Genomic DNA, 15,852 nt, shown 5'->3' on the forward strand with positions numbered 1-15,852 from the left:
ACTTTTATATTGAAAGAAACTGATTTGGAAAAATTTCTTTTTTATATGAATTTTTGTCATTTTGGTTCTTAAAATACCAAAATTTCCTCTTCACTTTATATTTTGGTCCATCTCATTTTAATTTTACTCAAATTTTTGGAAACTGTCACCTTTGTTCAGATATCTTAGTGCAATCTTCAATATGTCTCATACAAGAAAAGAAAAGTTTGTTCCACATCTTTTCAGAATCCTGCAGTTGCGTTTCTATTCACCATAAAATTGTTTAAATACAAAATAAATTCCTTCATCAGAATTCAAGGTTTTCAATTTGGCTTCAAGTTTCTCAGTTGGTTTTTCAGCTGTGTTGAAATGGATTTATTTCCCAAACTCCAATGGAAACTGTATTTCACATTGAGTTCAGTTACTACTGGTGGAAACGCCAAAGAAGACGACGGGAAGTGGTGGGAGGACGGTGGTTTTTCTGGCTCCGGAGCTCTCACAGCGTCTTAGTTTATAAAAAGTTGCGTCGTTCCAATGTATTGAATCCAAACCTCTTCAGTAAAATCGTGAGACTAATTACTACAGAGGGCAGCAGCTGCCCAGCAGGGAGCCTCTGCCACAGCCTGCTTCATGGAGACAGCTCCTGACTTTAAGCTCTGATCTTCAGCCAGCAGACTCAACGACTTCCACAAATATTTACCAACTGCAGCCACAAGGGGGCGCTACATGCAAACACATGGGAGCTCAGCATGCAGCAGGAAGTTCATCTATTCTGCCCAAAACACAAACACAGAACAAAACTACACTGAATATTAGACGGGAAATAATGGATTTTGACAACATATCAAGTATTTATTTTGTCTGTGTTTGCATTTTTACAGTCTCCACTGTCTGTAAAAATTAAAAATGGCTACCAGCTCCATCAGTGGTTTCTACTGCAGGATGAGGAGAGATTTTTATTTTAAAGACCATTAATCCTGACCAAAACAAAAATGGCTTCCAGCCTAAACTGTCAACAGAAAACTGGTTTAGGAGAACCATTCTCATTATTATTATGCCAGCATTATATTACTTGAAAATGGTCTGAAATATTATCGTTTATCGCAATAACTTTATCGTCCAGCCATCACGACTCGGCAGAAAGAGCTCACAGTTTAAACTAATAATTCTCCCCAGTTTCTCAAAATAACCTCAAAGCTGAAGAAAGTGCAGCTTTTGTAACGTTTGGAGGGGATTTAACTTGGGAATCGAACCGTCCTTCTTCTCGCTTTGCATTTCCATGACGATAAAAATGCACAAAGGCACCAGCAGGAGTCATCTTTCAGCACCGGCTTCCTGCTCATGTGGAAATGTTTTCTCACGGCCGCTGCGCTGCATTACGTGGGTTATTGTGTGTAGCCGCTGCTTAGCAACTCCGCCTGAATGGGCATCAGCTGAACAATGTGGAAGCGTTTGAGTTTCCTCCTGATGCTGAGAGACGTTGGAACCGAACGATCCGGGGCGAAGCCGCTCACTTTTTCCACTCAGCCTGATAATTTGGCGCAGCAGCAGATTAATGAGATTTCAGGGCAGCTGAATATTATCTAACACGTCTGGAATATATGATAAAGTCGGAACCGGATTAGCCGGAGGGTTTTCCTCCGGAGCAGGAAGCAGGGCTGGATCCTTATCCCAGGATTCTGGACGTGACCTTAACAAGCTGTAATGGTTTCTGGCCTGACAGCCGTCATGCTGCGGGCCACAGTTTCCACAGGGTCCCACTGCTAATGGGAGAAGATTTGTTTTCCTGTTCAGCCTCGTCCGGGGCTTCGATCCTCCGCCAGCAGCCATGAAGAGAAGTTAAAATAGTTTCACATCGTTTAATAATCACAACAGGCGTTATACACTGAAACCTGACAGCTGATGTCCAGCAGCCGGAAATGAGGCTTTTCCGACACCAGAAGTTTTAACCCAGACTTTTTAGCAGAATTGCTTTAATTCGGCCGCATTGGTCGGATTTCAGCCCAGACTTTAACTAGGCCAATCCATACACTGATGTTGGGCAACAGACAGGAACAATTCAGAGTCATTAATGGGAGAAATTTGGTCACTAACTGACTTTTGATCGAGATTTGAAACAGAAGCAGTGAAACCTGGGTCTGGGTTCGGTGACGAGTGGGCGTGGCTATGACATAAGGTGGTTGCTATAGAAACGCTTCCTTCCTCTTTCTGCAATAATTACACATTTTTTGTTTCTTATCTGGTGCAGTCAGAGCTCCAACTGGAAACCCCCCAAAACAGAAATGCAAGAAATGAGGCTTTTCTGTCCCAACTTCCTCCAGCAAAGTCATGTTGACCTGAACAAGAAACACCAATTTAATATCCAGAGATCCTAGAAACACTTCACTCAAACATCCCACTGGACTTTCTCCAGCTGTGACTGGGAAAGGCCTCCCAGCAAGACCTAAACAGGGACATTAAGCATGCGGACGCCGTGACTCTGAGGTCGTAGGTCATGTATTTTTGGGTCCGAGGGCGAAACATGGAGATGGGAAACGGCCAGAACCCGCCTGGGAAAGGAAGCAGGCTGCCCACTGCTGTTGCTCAATCTAATTACCTCCAGAGGTAAAACCGGACCCATCAGTGGTTCTTCTGACTGGGACTGAACGGGTTTGGCTGAGGAAACAAACACCGAGCGGATCGCAGCTGACGAGGTGCGTAATAACTACAGATTAGCTGCGTTCAGCTTCTTTTGTGTAAACAGAAATATTCAACTTAAAATGCTCCGACTGTCTGCTGGGAAGCAGACTGGTGTGGGAAAGTAGCGCGTGTTTTTATTCATTCTGATTTTAGGTGATGTGGTCGTCCTGCGAGTCAGAATAAGAACATTCTGGATATTTCTGACACACAGATGAACATCAGATCTTCCCAGATGATGCCGTCTGTTCTCCTGCTGACACTTTTAGCCACCTGGGCAGGTAACGTTCTCTCACTCAGTCACCATATATTTAAAACAGACACATTAAATCCTTTGAGCTGGTTAAACATTTTAAACCTGTGAGGTGACATGGAGATGTTCTACCGGAACCAGTGAGTCCAAAAATCAGGAAACAACGTTGCTTCACTGACCGACGGGCAGAAAGACTCAGGATAACGATTGAGACTGAGCAGATCAGGTTCACAGCTTCTGCTTGCTAAGCTCCTAGCTACTGGTCAGCACAGCTAACTTTAGCTAAAGCTCTAATCAGGAACATTTGTCATGCTAATCCTAAAGTACTACACCAAGATGCTATGTAGCAAAAGCTAATGCTAAAGTGCTACACCAAGATGCTACGTAGCAAAAGCTAATGCTAAAGTGCTACACCAAGATGCTATTTAGCAAAAGCTAATGCTAAAGTGCTACACCAAGATGCTACGTAGCAAAAGCTAATGCTAAAGTGCTACACCAAGATGCTATGTAGCAAAAGCTAATGCTAAAGTGCTACACCAAGATGCTATTTAGCAAAAGCTAATGCTAAAGTGCTACACCAAGATGCTATTTAGCAAAAGCTAATGCTAAAGTGCTACACCAAGATGCTATGTAGCAAAAGCTAATGCTAAAGTGTGAAATTCAAACGTTTATGTCCACTGTGCATCAACACAAATGATGACGTCATCTTCAACAAAATGAAATGTATTGTTGCGTTGCAGCAATGTCATTTATTACCCAGAATGCATTGCTGTATTTGTATAGTAAACTGTTTAAAATCTACTGAATCACTTCCTGAAACGTGAGAAATCACAGAGTTGACCGTCTGAAGGTAAAACGGTAAACTGAAGCACATGAAGCACGTTGACACATGGCGGATATGAACATGTTTTACCTTAGCTTTAGCATTAGCTTCTGCTAGATATCATCTGGTTTAGCGCTTTCAGTTTAGCAGAACCAACTTTTTAGTTAGTGGCTTCTACCAATGGGTTTTGAGTGGCCTAGCCAAACTCTGGATGTCAGTCATGACCCAGAACAATCAGTTTGTGCTGGAAAACCGACTTTGATTAGAAGGATTCTGCAAAGCGGAGCGGCTCCAGATGCCTCCACATCACAAACACTAGATGGCGCCATTGGTGGAGCGTTTGGGTTTGGGTGTCATTACTTTTACGGGCTAAAAGTAAGCATCTTTAGCCTGTTGATCCGTCGTTTTAAAACTGCAGACTTTTTTCTGAGTGAACAGAAATCGATGGTTTTTCTCTCCAACTGACTGATGACGTTTGATAGATATTCAGTGACCAAACAAAAACGTTTCTGCAGCAGAGAAACAACAAGCAGCTGCATGCGGATGGTTTTCACAGAGAATCGCTGAATAATTTAAGAAACAATAACAAGAATGTCAGAAATGGACCGAGTCCAGCCTCAGAGCCGGGTCCAACAGAAATATTTAGAACTTGCAGCGAAACGCGGTGGATTTAATGCTTTTGGCTCATTAACCTGTCAGAATGCAGGCCTTACAGAAACTGTGCTGCTGTATTTTACACAAACCCGAACCGGGTCCAAATCAAACACAGTTTAGATCTGGAGGCTGCGCATTAAAACAACACAGTTATCAATTATGTGCAGAGTAATAATAAAAAGCGCATTTAAACCAGCAGTGGCCCTAATCACGCTTGTTTTCTCCAGGAACCGACGGTGACGTTATCCCACCCTGCAACCAGAACCAGTTCCACTTCAGCGTCCAGAACTGCAGGTCCGATTTCAACCAGAGCATGGAGACGAGCGGCTACCAGCAGGCCTGCGCGTGGCCGGCCGTCAAACCGTAAATATCTGATGAGTCACCACCAGGTTCTTCTCTCAAACTGCCGGATGAAACGCTTTGGGTCATGAAACCGGCCCGGTACGGTTCTGAAGACTCGCTCAAAAATGAACTGGAAATATTTGGGTCACTTGGCCTGAAATAACAGCGAAACCTGGAGGTTCATGTTCCAAAAGTATATTTCCACAATGTTTCATATTCATCTATAAATATCAGTTTCGAAATATTTAACAAAATATTTAATTTACAGACAAAACTTTTAAACTCAAAACAAAATATTCAGTTTGAGGCTCAATATTTGATTATAAAGCGAGATTTAACTCCAAACTAAATATTTAGTTAGCAAGCTAAATGTTCAGTTTAAAGTTTGTAAATATGTTGCTATCTTAGAGCTAACAAAATATTTAGCCATTTTAGAGCGACATGTTTAGTTTGGATATAACAATTTGATATAAATATTTAGCTTCAATTCAAACTACATACATAGCTTAGTGCCAAGTCTGTAGCATAAAGCTACATACATGCTACATACTTAGCTTCTAGCTAGTATGTTATGTTGGATTTGTGTTAAATATTTAGTTAGTAGGCTAAACATTTAGCTTCATATTTTTAGCTACCAAGAGAATCATTTAGTTTAAAACCAATTATTTACCTAAATATTATAATATAGCTAGCAAGCTAAATATTTAGCTCAAACAAAATTATTAGCTTGCTAACTAAAGGTTTGGTCTTTAGCCAAACATTTAGCTCAGTAAATAGTTTGAAATCGAGACATTTTTAAATGAATGAGTAAAACTTTTATTTCAGACTAAATGAACCAAATTATTGCTGTTAATTTTTGACAGTGTAACTTGGGTCCAGCTGCAAGGCCCGGTTCGGTCCCAGATGTTTTCCACTCTGAAATCATGTAACAATGAGTGGTTGTGAGGTTTGTGATGATTTATTGAGGCTCTGCTTGTCTCCACATCTTCAGGATATGACAATTTAATATCTGACCATGAAATATAAGCTAGCCCTCAAGCAGAGGGTGGTTTCTCCTTCAGAAGAAGCTCGGAGTCACTGAGGCGAGATGTTTTTGGCTCATGGCGTCCGACTGGATCACATGATTGAAAGTGCAGCTTTGCTTTCCTTTTTCCTGCTTTAATAACACATAACTCGACCCAGAAATGTTTATTCCGATGCCAGATATTATACATTATATTAAACTATGATTTCCTCTCAAGTATCAGCGGCGAAGCCTTTCTTTGGCCTCAGATCGTCAGGCAGTTCTCTGATTTTCTCTCCAACAAATCGAGCCATATTTCTTGCCATCGTTCTGGTTTTCAGCTTTTAGCTTCTGGATTCGGATCAGGTCTGAACTTTGGCAAAAACATTCCGACGTTCTGGAGATTTAACCGTTTTTCCACCGATGTGTCTGCAGATCATCGGCACCCTGCAGCTTCCACTGCCCGATTTCTCCATCGACAACCAGATCTTTTCCTTCTGAATCCTGTTTTTCCACTTCATAAGTCAATCAAGACTTTTACTGGAAGAAGAAAACTGAATTTATTTCCCCTATTTGCAAAAATTTCATTTTTTTGCTAGTTAAACACCAGAGTTTCCCTCCAAACAAAGCAGGAAAGTCGAGTACAGGACAGAAAATAAGATTATTATTCTTGTTAAGTAGCATAAAGTGATTTACTGGCATGAATTAGCTAATCGATTGGATTAACTAATCGATTGGATTAACTAATCGATTGGATTAACTAATCGTTTGGATTAATTAATTGTTTAGCTAATATCTCCATGCAAAAGAAAATACATTTGTTTTATGAAAACACGCCAATTTTGAGAAAAATTATACTTTTCGAAAAAAATTTTAAGGCATATCAATAATCAATATATCGATAGTGGGATGTTACTACTGGTGGAAACACCAAAGAAGATGACAGGAAGTAATAGGAGGATGATTGTTTTATTTTCACAGTGTCACACAATTCATAAAAAGTTGTTATTCCAACAAACAATAAGAAATAAATCCATAAATTGGTCCATTTTAATTCATCACATGATAAATTAAAATGGACCAAACAATTTATTGTTTTTCTCTTTCTAACAAAAACTGGATGATAAAAGTTTCAGTCTGAAGCTTCAATCTCAACAAAACATTTTTGAAGGATAATTTAGTTCATAACTCATTATATTTGCTTTGAACATTTAAAATGTCTTCTTGCATTTTTATGCCATTAATATTATATTAGTTGAAAATGGTCTCAAAATAATATAATCACAGTAACATCTGGGACCATTTATCACTCAGGAATATTTGTTATGGTGACAGGATTATTCTCACACGATGAATCAATATTTCTTTTGTAAAATGGCCGACTGCGGTTCCCCAAGACGCTCCCAGGTAGGAGCTGATTGTTGCTCCAGCGCCTGATGAAGTCAAGTCTCCCACAGAGACGTGATGGAAACGCAGCGATTGTTTGTTTTGAAGGAAACTCTGCTGCACTGGTGGTGCGTTTAAAGACGGCCTGGACAATCCAGTTACTACATCTTAGCAACCAGTTAGCCAGTTGTAACAGTTGAAAACAGAGTGTGGGGATTTCCCACACGTACATCTGAACCAATGAGGCGCTAACGCTTCCCCTCCGTCTTGCTCTCTCTCTCCCTCCTGCAGCTTTTACAACAGCCTGAAGATGTGTGTGGACGGCTCTCTGCAGCGGAGCTGGTGCACGGGTCACACGTTCCTGGTGGACGGCGTCTTCCTGGAGGTCCACCAGGCGTTCTTCTCCCAGTGCAGCCAGGTCCAGGACCCCCCACTGCGCACCCTGCTGGTGTTAATCGCCCCCGGGGTAGTTATCACGCTCTTCCTGCCCTTTCTGTGTGTTCACCTCACCACCACGGAAACGGCTTAGAGCTCAATTACTGCCGAGTCAGCGTTTCACAGGCTGGATGTTATGTTTTCTGTCTTTGGTAATTAAAGGTATAAAATGCGGTTATGGAGCTCCAATTAAATGAAACTTAATTGGGAACTGGGAGTAACAGAAAGAACACCAGCATGGAAAGACTGGACAGCGACGCGTCAGTCCAACTTTATTCACCTTTTGTTGTAGTTTGGATCCTGATGGAGCCGCGGCCACAAAGTAAATATCTAACCCTTTCCAAACCCTTACACCTGCAGAAAACCCCAGAAACTGACCACCAACAAAAACTGACTTCACTCGAAAACAACAAAGATACTGAAAATGTTACAGCCAAATGTGGAAGCAACTTCTGTCGCTGTAAAATGGCCGACAGGTGCAACTGGCCTGAAAAAATAACACTTTGCTGGACAATAAATCAGAAATTACTGCAATAAATGACAATATAGTTGTTTTGAGACCATTTTCAGATAATATGATGGTAATGGCCATCTCAAAGATCAATAAACTTTAAATTATAACGAACATTTAACACTGGAACTGGAAGACATTTTAAATAAATAAACAAAAACACAAAATAATAAAATTAATTAAGAACTCTGTGCATCAAAGCACCAGATTTCAGGCTTTTATCTTCCAGTTTTTTTGTAAAAAGAGAAAAACAATAAATCATGCAAACGGAAATTAAGATTATTTAAGTTAATGATTAATAGTTTATTGCAACAACAAAACTGTAATCCAAGTCTGCTGCTGTAAACAATCATCTTAAAAATGATGATTTTTAAGATCATCAGAATAATTAACTGATCAATCATTCTGATGATTAATCGACGAGTCAAGTAAAAATTATTTCTCTCAACTCTCATATCTTGTGAAACATGAACGCAGAAATGCATAGGATGAAGTTCAAACATCACTTTTAGTGAAACATTAGAGCATGAAATATCATATTATATACATTATACTTATAATCTCTTTTTCCATGTCGGCCAAAATGTCGTTCATTGTATTTTTATTCTGTATTGACAGATAAAAGTTTGATTGGAACAAAAACCTGTTACCTGTTAGCATTCAGGAAGTAGCTGATGTTTCCCGCTGAGGACAGACACGTCACTTCCGTTCTGCAGATCACCCATTAAACTGAGATTTTCCGTTGAGTTGAAAATAGTCCCGCGTTTTGGAGCCTTTTTGCCAAAACCCGTCAGGTTTGGGAAACATGTTGCTGCTCCGCGGCGGTTTCCGCACGGAGTTCATGGTTCCTGCTGAAAACAGGAACATTTACGGAAAACAGTAATAAGGAGTTTGGTTTAAACGAGAAACTTAAGAGGAACGTTTTTTTCTCTAGTGGCGGATCTTTCCGTCTTGGCTAACAGCGCTTAGCATCCGTCCACGTCTCCTTAGCGGAAGTGAGAGAGGTGCGTAACACCAATAATCATCCGGCAGGAACACAGGGAGCTAATTAGCCAAATATTGTTTCAGCTGCGGAGGAGAGCAAGAAAATGAGAAGATAAAACAAATCTAATCAAATATTCATGCAGTCATTTATTTTAATTACATAGCTGTGATTTAATGTTAATTATTTTGTCAAAAAGGGCACATTTTGTTGATCTTACTTGTAAAGGAATAAAAAGATTTAAGACATAATTCAGCCTCATGTCTTTATTGACATGATTTGTTGCTTCAGGAACAAATTCATTCATTAATTACAATAAGCTTAATAATATGCATCTGAGTTTCTCTTTCTACCAAACACTGAATGATAAAAGTCTTCAGACCTTTTGTTGTTCTTGTTTACAGAGACCTAAAAAATGATTTGTTGTTTCTGAAGTTTTGTTTGGATATTTAAAATGTCTAAATGTCCATTAGAATTTAAAATGAGAATGTGTTCTTGCATTACTACACTGTAAAAACAACATTATCGTTTATGACGTTCACCTCTGACCCTAACCCGCCTCTGTGCTTTTCTTCCTACAGTTTCATTTCTTGAACATAATAAATAATAATAAACTATAAAACCTCTTGGTGTCCCAGGAACACGGATTAGGACAGAAGGAAATACTTCAGTGTCACATCATTCATCTTTATTTCAGACAAAAAATAACAAAGAACAGTTGTGAACCGTCTTTACAGTCATGGTGACTGAATGAATGAATGAATGAATGAATGTGCATTCGTTCATCTCTGCTGCAGTTTGTGTCATGAGGAAGAGTTGTGTTTACACATCAGGCCTTCGCTCAGAGTGATGAAGGTCGATTGGACCCGACCCAGGTGACCCGACCCAGGTGACCCGGGTCGGGTCACCCGGGGTCGGCCGTCTGGTTGCCGTGGCAACGAAATGTGGAGAAGTGACATCATCCCCAGCAGAAAATTTAAAGCAGTTTCTTTTCATTGCTGGTATTTGAACATGGATGGGCTCCTCCAGCTGACCTTTGACACACAGGCCAGCAATCAGGGTTTCCATGGTAACCTGGATGCTTGTTAATCTGATTGTTTGTCATGATTCTGACTGAATGTCGGCCAAAAATAAAATCATAATATTAAATGGTGCTATATATAGAAAACACTGCAAAATATATATAAAAACTAATAAATTATATTTAAAAAAATAATGCATCATAATTTATTAGAGTAAATTGTTAAAATTATTCTTTATACTTTTAACAAAAGTATAAAGAATAATTTATACTTTTGTTATAATTATAAATAATTATAACCATTATAAAATAATAATTATTATTTTTATAACTTATTGCAAATTAGTTAAAAAATGATGCATGATAAATCATCAAAATAATTTATTTGAACACTATTATAATAAGCAATAATTATTTTAAAGTATGTTGTAATAATTCATATCTAATTATAATGATTCTTATAGTAATTATGAACTTATAATTAAAGTAATTGAGTACAATTATATTAAATGTTATAATTTATTTTGTCAAATAAATCGTTTATTTTTCACATAAATATAGGATCATTATTTTAATTATAAATTATCAGATGAGAATAAAATCTAAATATTGTCCAAATAAAGTCATTAAAAGACAGAAATAAATTCATAATAAAGGATGAAGTCAAAACAATGAGGATGAAGTGGGAATACAGCCAGAAAAAGGTCAAATATTAGGAAAATGAAGCAGCAGTTTTATTAGAATTTCATAAAGAAAAAAGATTTTAAGTTTAAATAACGTTTTACCTCAATTTGACTCATTTAATCTTTTAACACGTCGGCATCAGATTATCAGTTGCAGCAGTTAGAAACAAACGAGTTTATTAAAAAAAAACATCAGATTTTAATAACGCCTTTTCTCAATAAAACCATTTTTTGTGTCTTTATAATTAAATTTTTTTAAAAACTTAGACTTTGGCCCTGAAACTCCCCGGCTGCAACTTGTGGGCTGTAATATTTATATTCAATATTTTACTGACTACTAAAATAAACAATTTAATCATTTTCTAATTTAATAAAAAGATTTGCATATTAGTTTTTTTAAATGAAAAATATCTTAAAAACAAAGAAAAACATGAAATAACTGAATATTTCCTATAAAATGTTCTACTTTTATGTAACAATTTACACAGACTTTAATTTCAAACAGAGATTTAGCTGCTAGTTTTCATTTATCTGAGAAAAGTTCAGATTTAAACATTAAACTAATAATTACAAATGAAGCCAGTTTGTTTAAAAGCTTCTGGATGTTTTTAAATGAGGGGCAGGAGGCCTGGATGCAGCTGAAATGTGATTTAACTTCCAGAAAAGTGACATTAAGCTGTGATGAGCAGAACGGGAGGAACCCGGTGAGGTCCGATACGGAGCGGCTCGTTTCCAGCGAACGCACGCCGCGGCAGGTCTGAGCTCCGCTGCAAAGATCAGTCATAAACCGCCATGCCTCACTTCACAGGAAACGGCGAAACGTTGCCTCTTTAATCTGGTCATCGCTCACTTTATGTACACAAACGGTCCGACTGGTGCTGGGAGTATTTACAGAGCAAAGGTCAGTTTCCCCTGAGACAGAAACCCTGCAGGCTCAAATGAAGGAGGGCAGTAAAGACACACAACGTCTTTATGAGACAATATGTTTGATTTGAGCGAAATCTGGGTTGTTAAAGAGTTCAGAAAGAGTCAGAGCAGAAAATAACTTTAAATATTCAGTAATTTGTAGATTTTCCACAGAGAAAGAAACAAACATTAATTACTATCACAGACTGGGATAATAATAATAAGTTAGCTGGGATTGTTGTGTTCAGCTGAACCTTATTAGCAATGCCAGTGTTAGCACATTAGCTAACATTAGCATTACTAGCTATCCAAAAAGCTGCTGGGTTTCAGATCATAGGGTCACAGTATGAAGAACCAATGAAATAACGTCCTGATCTGAGGCACTACTTCCTGTTTTCAACCTGCTAACTTTGCTGCAACTCGGAGCTAACTGGTTAATTTGTGCTAGCAAAGAAAACATTAGCATATTAGCCATCATATTGACATTCTCTTGTTGAAATTGTGTAGAAGGTTGTAGCGAAGCAGCTTGCAGTTAGCCGCTCAGGCTAACGTCCTGGAGCAGGTCCTGATGCTCATTACGATTTTCTGCTGACATGGCTTTTTTCGTAACATTACATCAAGTGATTAGTAAAAACAGCAGAACTGCAACTGCTTCTCAAGTTGTGCAACGAGTTCTTTGCATGAGGGCGTGTTGGACACAAAAACCAGGAGGAAATGTTCACCAAAAAATCCAGAAGTTTTGAGATTAATCTCTGAAATTTTCTACAAAAATGTAAATTTCTGAGTATTAAGTTGAGAATTTTTAACTTTTTAAACTCAGAAATGTAAAAAAATTTCTAGAAGATTTCTGAAATTATTTTTTTTTAAATTCTGAGTTTGAAGAGTCAAAAATTTTCTTGGAAAAAAAAATGCAAAAATGTTTAAATAAATCTCAAAATTTTCAAATGTCGACGAATTTTGATGTTTGAAAATCTGAAAAAGTCAAAAATTTGCTTGAAAAAAAATTTTTTTTTTTGGTAGAAAAAAACTGAAAAATTTCCAATCCCAGATCTCCAAATCTCTTCATTTTTTGACAGAAATGTGCTTTTTCTCCATCTACTGTGGTATTAATACAACGCCGTCTTTCTGAACCAGATTTTTTAAAAATAGATTAAAAGATCAGAATATAAAGGTCACTGTAAAGCAGAAATATTGTGACTTAATCCACTAAATTCCCACCAAAACCTTTACAGAACAGTTATGCAACAACAGATTGAATTTAAAAATCAGTCTTTTTTGTCCCAGTAACTTTTCGCTCTTTCTGTCCTTCCACACAATTCAGATTTTGACTGAATTTTACACAAAATCAACAGAAAATAAACAGAGTAGAAAGTGAAGGTTGGTGGGTGTGAGTTCTATATTTATACGTTCAGGAGTCGAACTGCTAACAGATTCCCTCTGAGTTTCCACCAGAAAACGACATTTAAAGACGGACAGGAAGTTCAGCTGCAGAACTTGGTTTCTAAAAGTGAAAGTGATCACGGCAGTACGGAGCTCAACTACAGGCAGCTCTGATTTCTCCTTCCAAGAAGAAAATAAATCATGTTTGTTTCCCCATTGCACTTTTCCCCAGACCTGCAGAGAACTTAAAGGGACAAAAGGATCCAGAAACGTTGAAGCGTCTGATTTCTGGGTGAAAACGGAGCCGAGGTTCGTCTTCATCCAGCGCGTGACGCGGTTCTGTCCGTGTGCTTCGGACCGGCGGCGCCGCAGGAGGAACCGGGTTCTGCTCTTCAGACGAGCATGTGGATCTCGTTGTATTCGTCTCGCCCGTCTTCGTCAAAGTTGGGGGAGTCTTCATCGCAGTCCAGCTGCAAAAGAGAAATGGTCTTAAAATGAGAAACAAAATGGTGATTTTACACAAAAACCATAAAACTATGAAACTAATGAGGCTCAGTTATCAGTTTCATTTAAAAACCACATTTAACCTTAAAATGCTTTTTATTTAACCTTAAAATACTTTTTATTTAACCTTAAAATACTTTTTAAGCAGCGTTTGGAAAAACATCGTCCACAGAAAAACTTAAAAATTTGACCTTTTTTAAAACAAAACTCTGTTGATGGTGAATAAGAGCTCGCCACTGATTGGCTGGCTGCTGTGATGCGTCCTTTGGAGCGTTCTGATTGGTCCAAGTAACCTTGGTAACCAAGACCAATCAGTTTTCAGTCTGGACTGACGGATATTTTTACAAATTTATTCTTCTATTATTGAAACTTTATTACTGTACAATTTAACTGATAAACTTGTGAAATTCTTTATGATTAACAGGTTAATTGTTATATCTGTCCATGTTTTAAACATATTAGCATTCAGACTTTAACTTTATGCCATCACTGGTTGAAAAAATTTAGCATTAGCTATAAATTTTATATTAAAGATTAGATTCAAACTAAAACATAACGGATGATGAAGCTCATTAAAAGTCTGGTCAACAGTTCTAGCGAAGAGGTTTAATTTTTATTTATTATATTTCTAAAGTCACTGCGGCTCCAGAATGAATTTGGTGTCTTTATGGTTAAAAACTTGAAGAAAAATAAATATTTAAATCTAATTATCATGTTAAAGTTAATCTTTGTAATTCCTTAAAAAATTTCCAGTGAAGCAACAACATGGCCGCCGCTGGCTGCCAGACGTACCGCCTGCAGCTCGCGCTCCTCAAAGATCCTGGAGAGGACGAGGCGGCGCAGCGGCACGGTCATGATGAGGATGAAGGGGAAGGCCAGCGACGCCACGGTGGACTTCACCACCCACAGCGCCACGATGCAGGCCAGCTGGATGGCGGTGAACATGTTCATACGCCACGTCTTCACCTGAAGCACAGAACAGCCACAAGTTCTCTCCTCCAGCAGGGAAACAAAAATATGCGTTTCTGGCTCCATCTAGTGGACGCTGGGTGAACTGCTGTGAGTCTGAGGCCTCAGAAAAACATGTTTGTGAAATCTGACTCAAAAAACAAGAAAGAAATGTTAAAAAATAGAAACATTTTGTACTTAGATGAGGTAAATAAATTTGTCTGTAAATATGTTCCATCCTATGGCAGTTTTAGCTTCACCTGCCACTACAAGAAAGAAAATCTCCTGTTTATGCAGTAAATAACAACCTGTACTGATGTGAAGCAGAAAGTTCTGAACTTTCCCCTCAGTGGAAGGACTTTTTAGCTGCAGTTTAATTAAGTTAAAAATCCAAAATACTTTATGAAAAGGGGAATTAAATAAGAGCTCACTGAAGGAAAGATGTCTGAATTCTGAGCAATGAAATGTTTATTTTCTTATCTGCAACTTTTAATTATTTCCAACAATGTATATAAATGGTTAAACTTTGAAAATGTTGAGTGCATTTAGCTTCCCTTAATTAAAGTTAGCGCATTAGCATTAGCCTCTACTAAATGCTATGTTGGTTTAGCATTAGCTTCTGCCAAATACCACACTGCTATAGCACATTAGCGCTAACTTCTGCTAAATATTTTATTGGTGTTGCACTTCACCGCTAGCTTCTGCTGAGTACAGCAGTTATATATTGTACTGTTTACTAAATTTGTGTAGCGATTTAGCGTTAGCAGAGCTAATGTTCATGGTTAGTGCAGCTAACTCTTTAGCTAGCAGTTGAAAGCCACTCCTGACAATAATTAAAAATGGAGCCAAAGCTTCCTGGAGGACGGTTAACGAAGATCTGATTTAAAACAACCACTGCACCAGATTCACAGACGTCATGCGGCCAGGGATCTGGGTCACCTTGGTGACGTAGATGTGGTCCGGGTGGTGCTTGGCGGGAGTCACCATGAGCGTGATTCGTTCGTAGAGCTGGATGCCGGTCAGCGAGGTGACGCCCATGTAGAGGAAGATGCCGAAGAGGACGGCGAGCGGGATGTGGCGCAGGACGTCGGTCATCACGATGGACATGCCTGGAGCGGCGCAGGACAGTCACATGATCACACCGCCGAGCTGAACCCAGCCTGGGAGGTTCACAACGCTCAGCCTGATCATTCTGGGTTACAGCTCACAAACGGTAGAAACCCCGAAAGTTAAGTGGAAGGAAAAACTATTTGAAAAATAATGCAATTTTACCAATAAAACTTCTTTCAAAACAATTTTACAAAAAGAGAAGTGGTGTTGATTTTAGTTTGGCCCAATCTGTCTTACAGCTGACGAAAACCAAAGT

General features: G+C 38.6%; 1 protein-coding gene across 2 annotated transcripts in view; it reads right to left on the reverse strand.

Annotated features, from left to right (window-relative positions):
- Positions 1-10,930: 10,930 nt before the first annotated feature.
- The window catches only part of slc4a3 (solute carrier family 4 member 3), a 31,447-nt gene continuing 26,525 nt past the window's right edge, over positions 10,931-15,852 (reverse strand). For both annotated transcript variants that reach the window (XM_055052872.1, XM_055052873.1), the window contains 3 exons: positions 15,426-15,595; positions 14,331-14,504; positions 10,931-13,504 (listed from right to left, as the gene is read on the reverse strand). In XM_055052872.1, coding sequence (XP_054908847.1) covers positions 13,427-13,504; positions 14,331-14,504; positions 15,426-15,595 — 422 coding nt within the window. In that variant the 3' untranslated portion in view covers positions 10,931-13,426. The remainder of the gene's footprint in view (positions 13,505-14,330; positions 14,505-15,425; positions 15,596-15,852) is intronic.

The sequence above is a fragment of the Poeciliopsis prolifica genome, unplaced genomic scaffold, assembly GCF_027474105.1.
Source record: "Poeciliopsis prolifica strain line A6 unplaced genomic scaffold, Auburn_PproV2 SCAFFOLD036, whole genome shotgun sequence".
Lineage (NCBI taxonomy): Eukaryota > Metazoa > Chordata > Actinopteri > Cyprinodontiformes > Poeciliidae > Poeciliopsis > Poeciliopsis prolifica.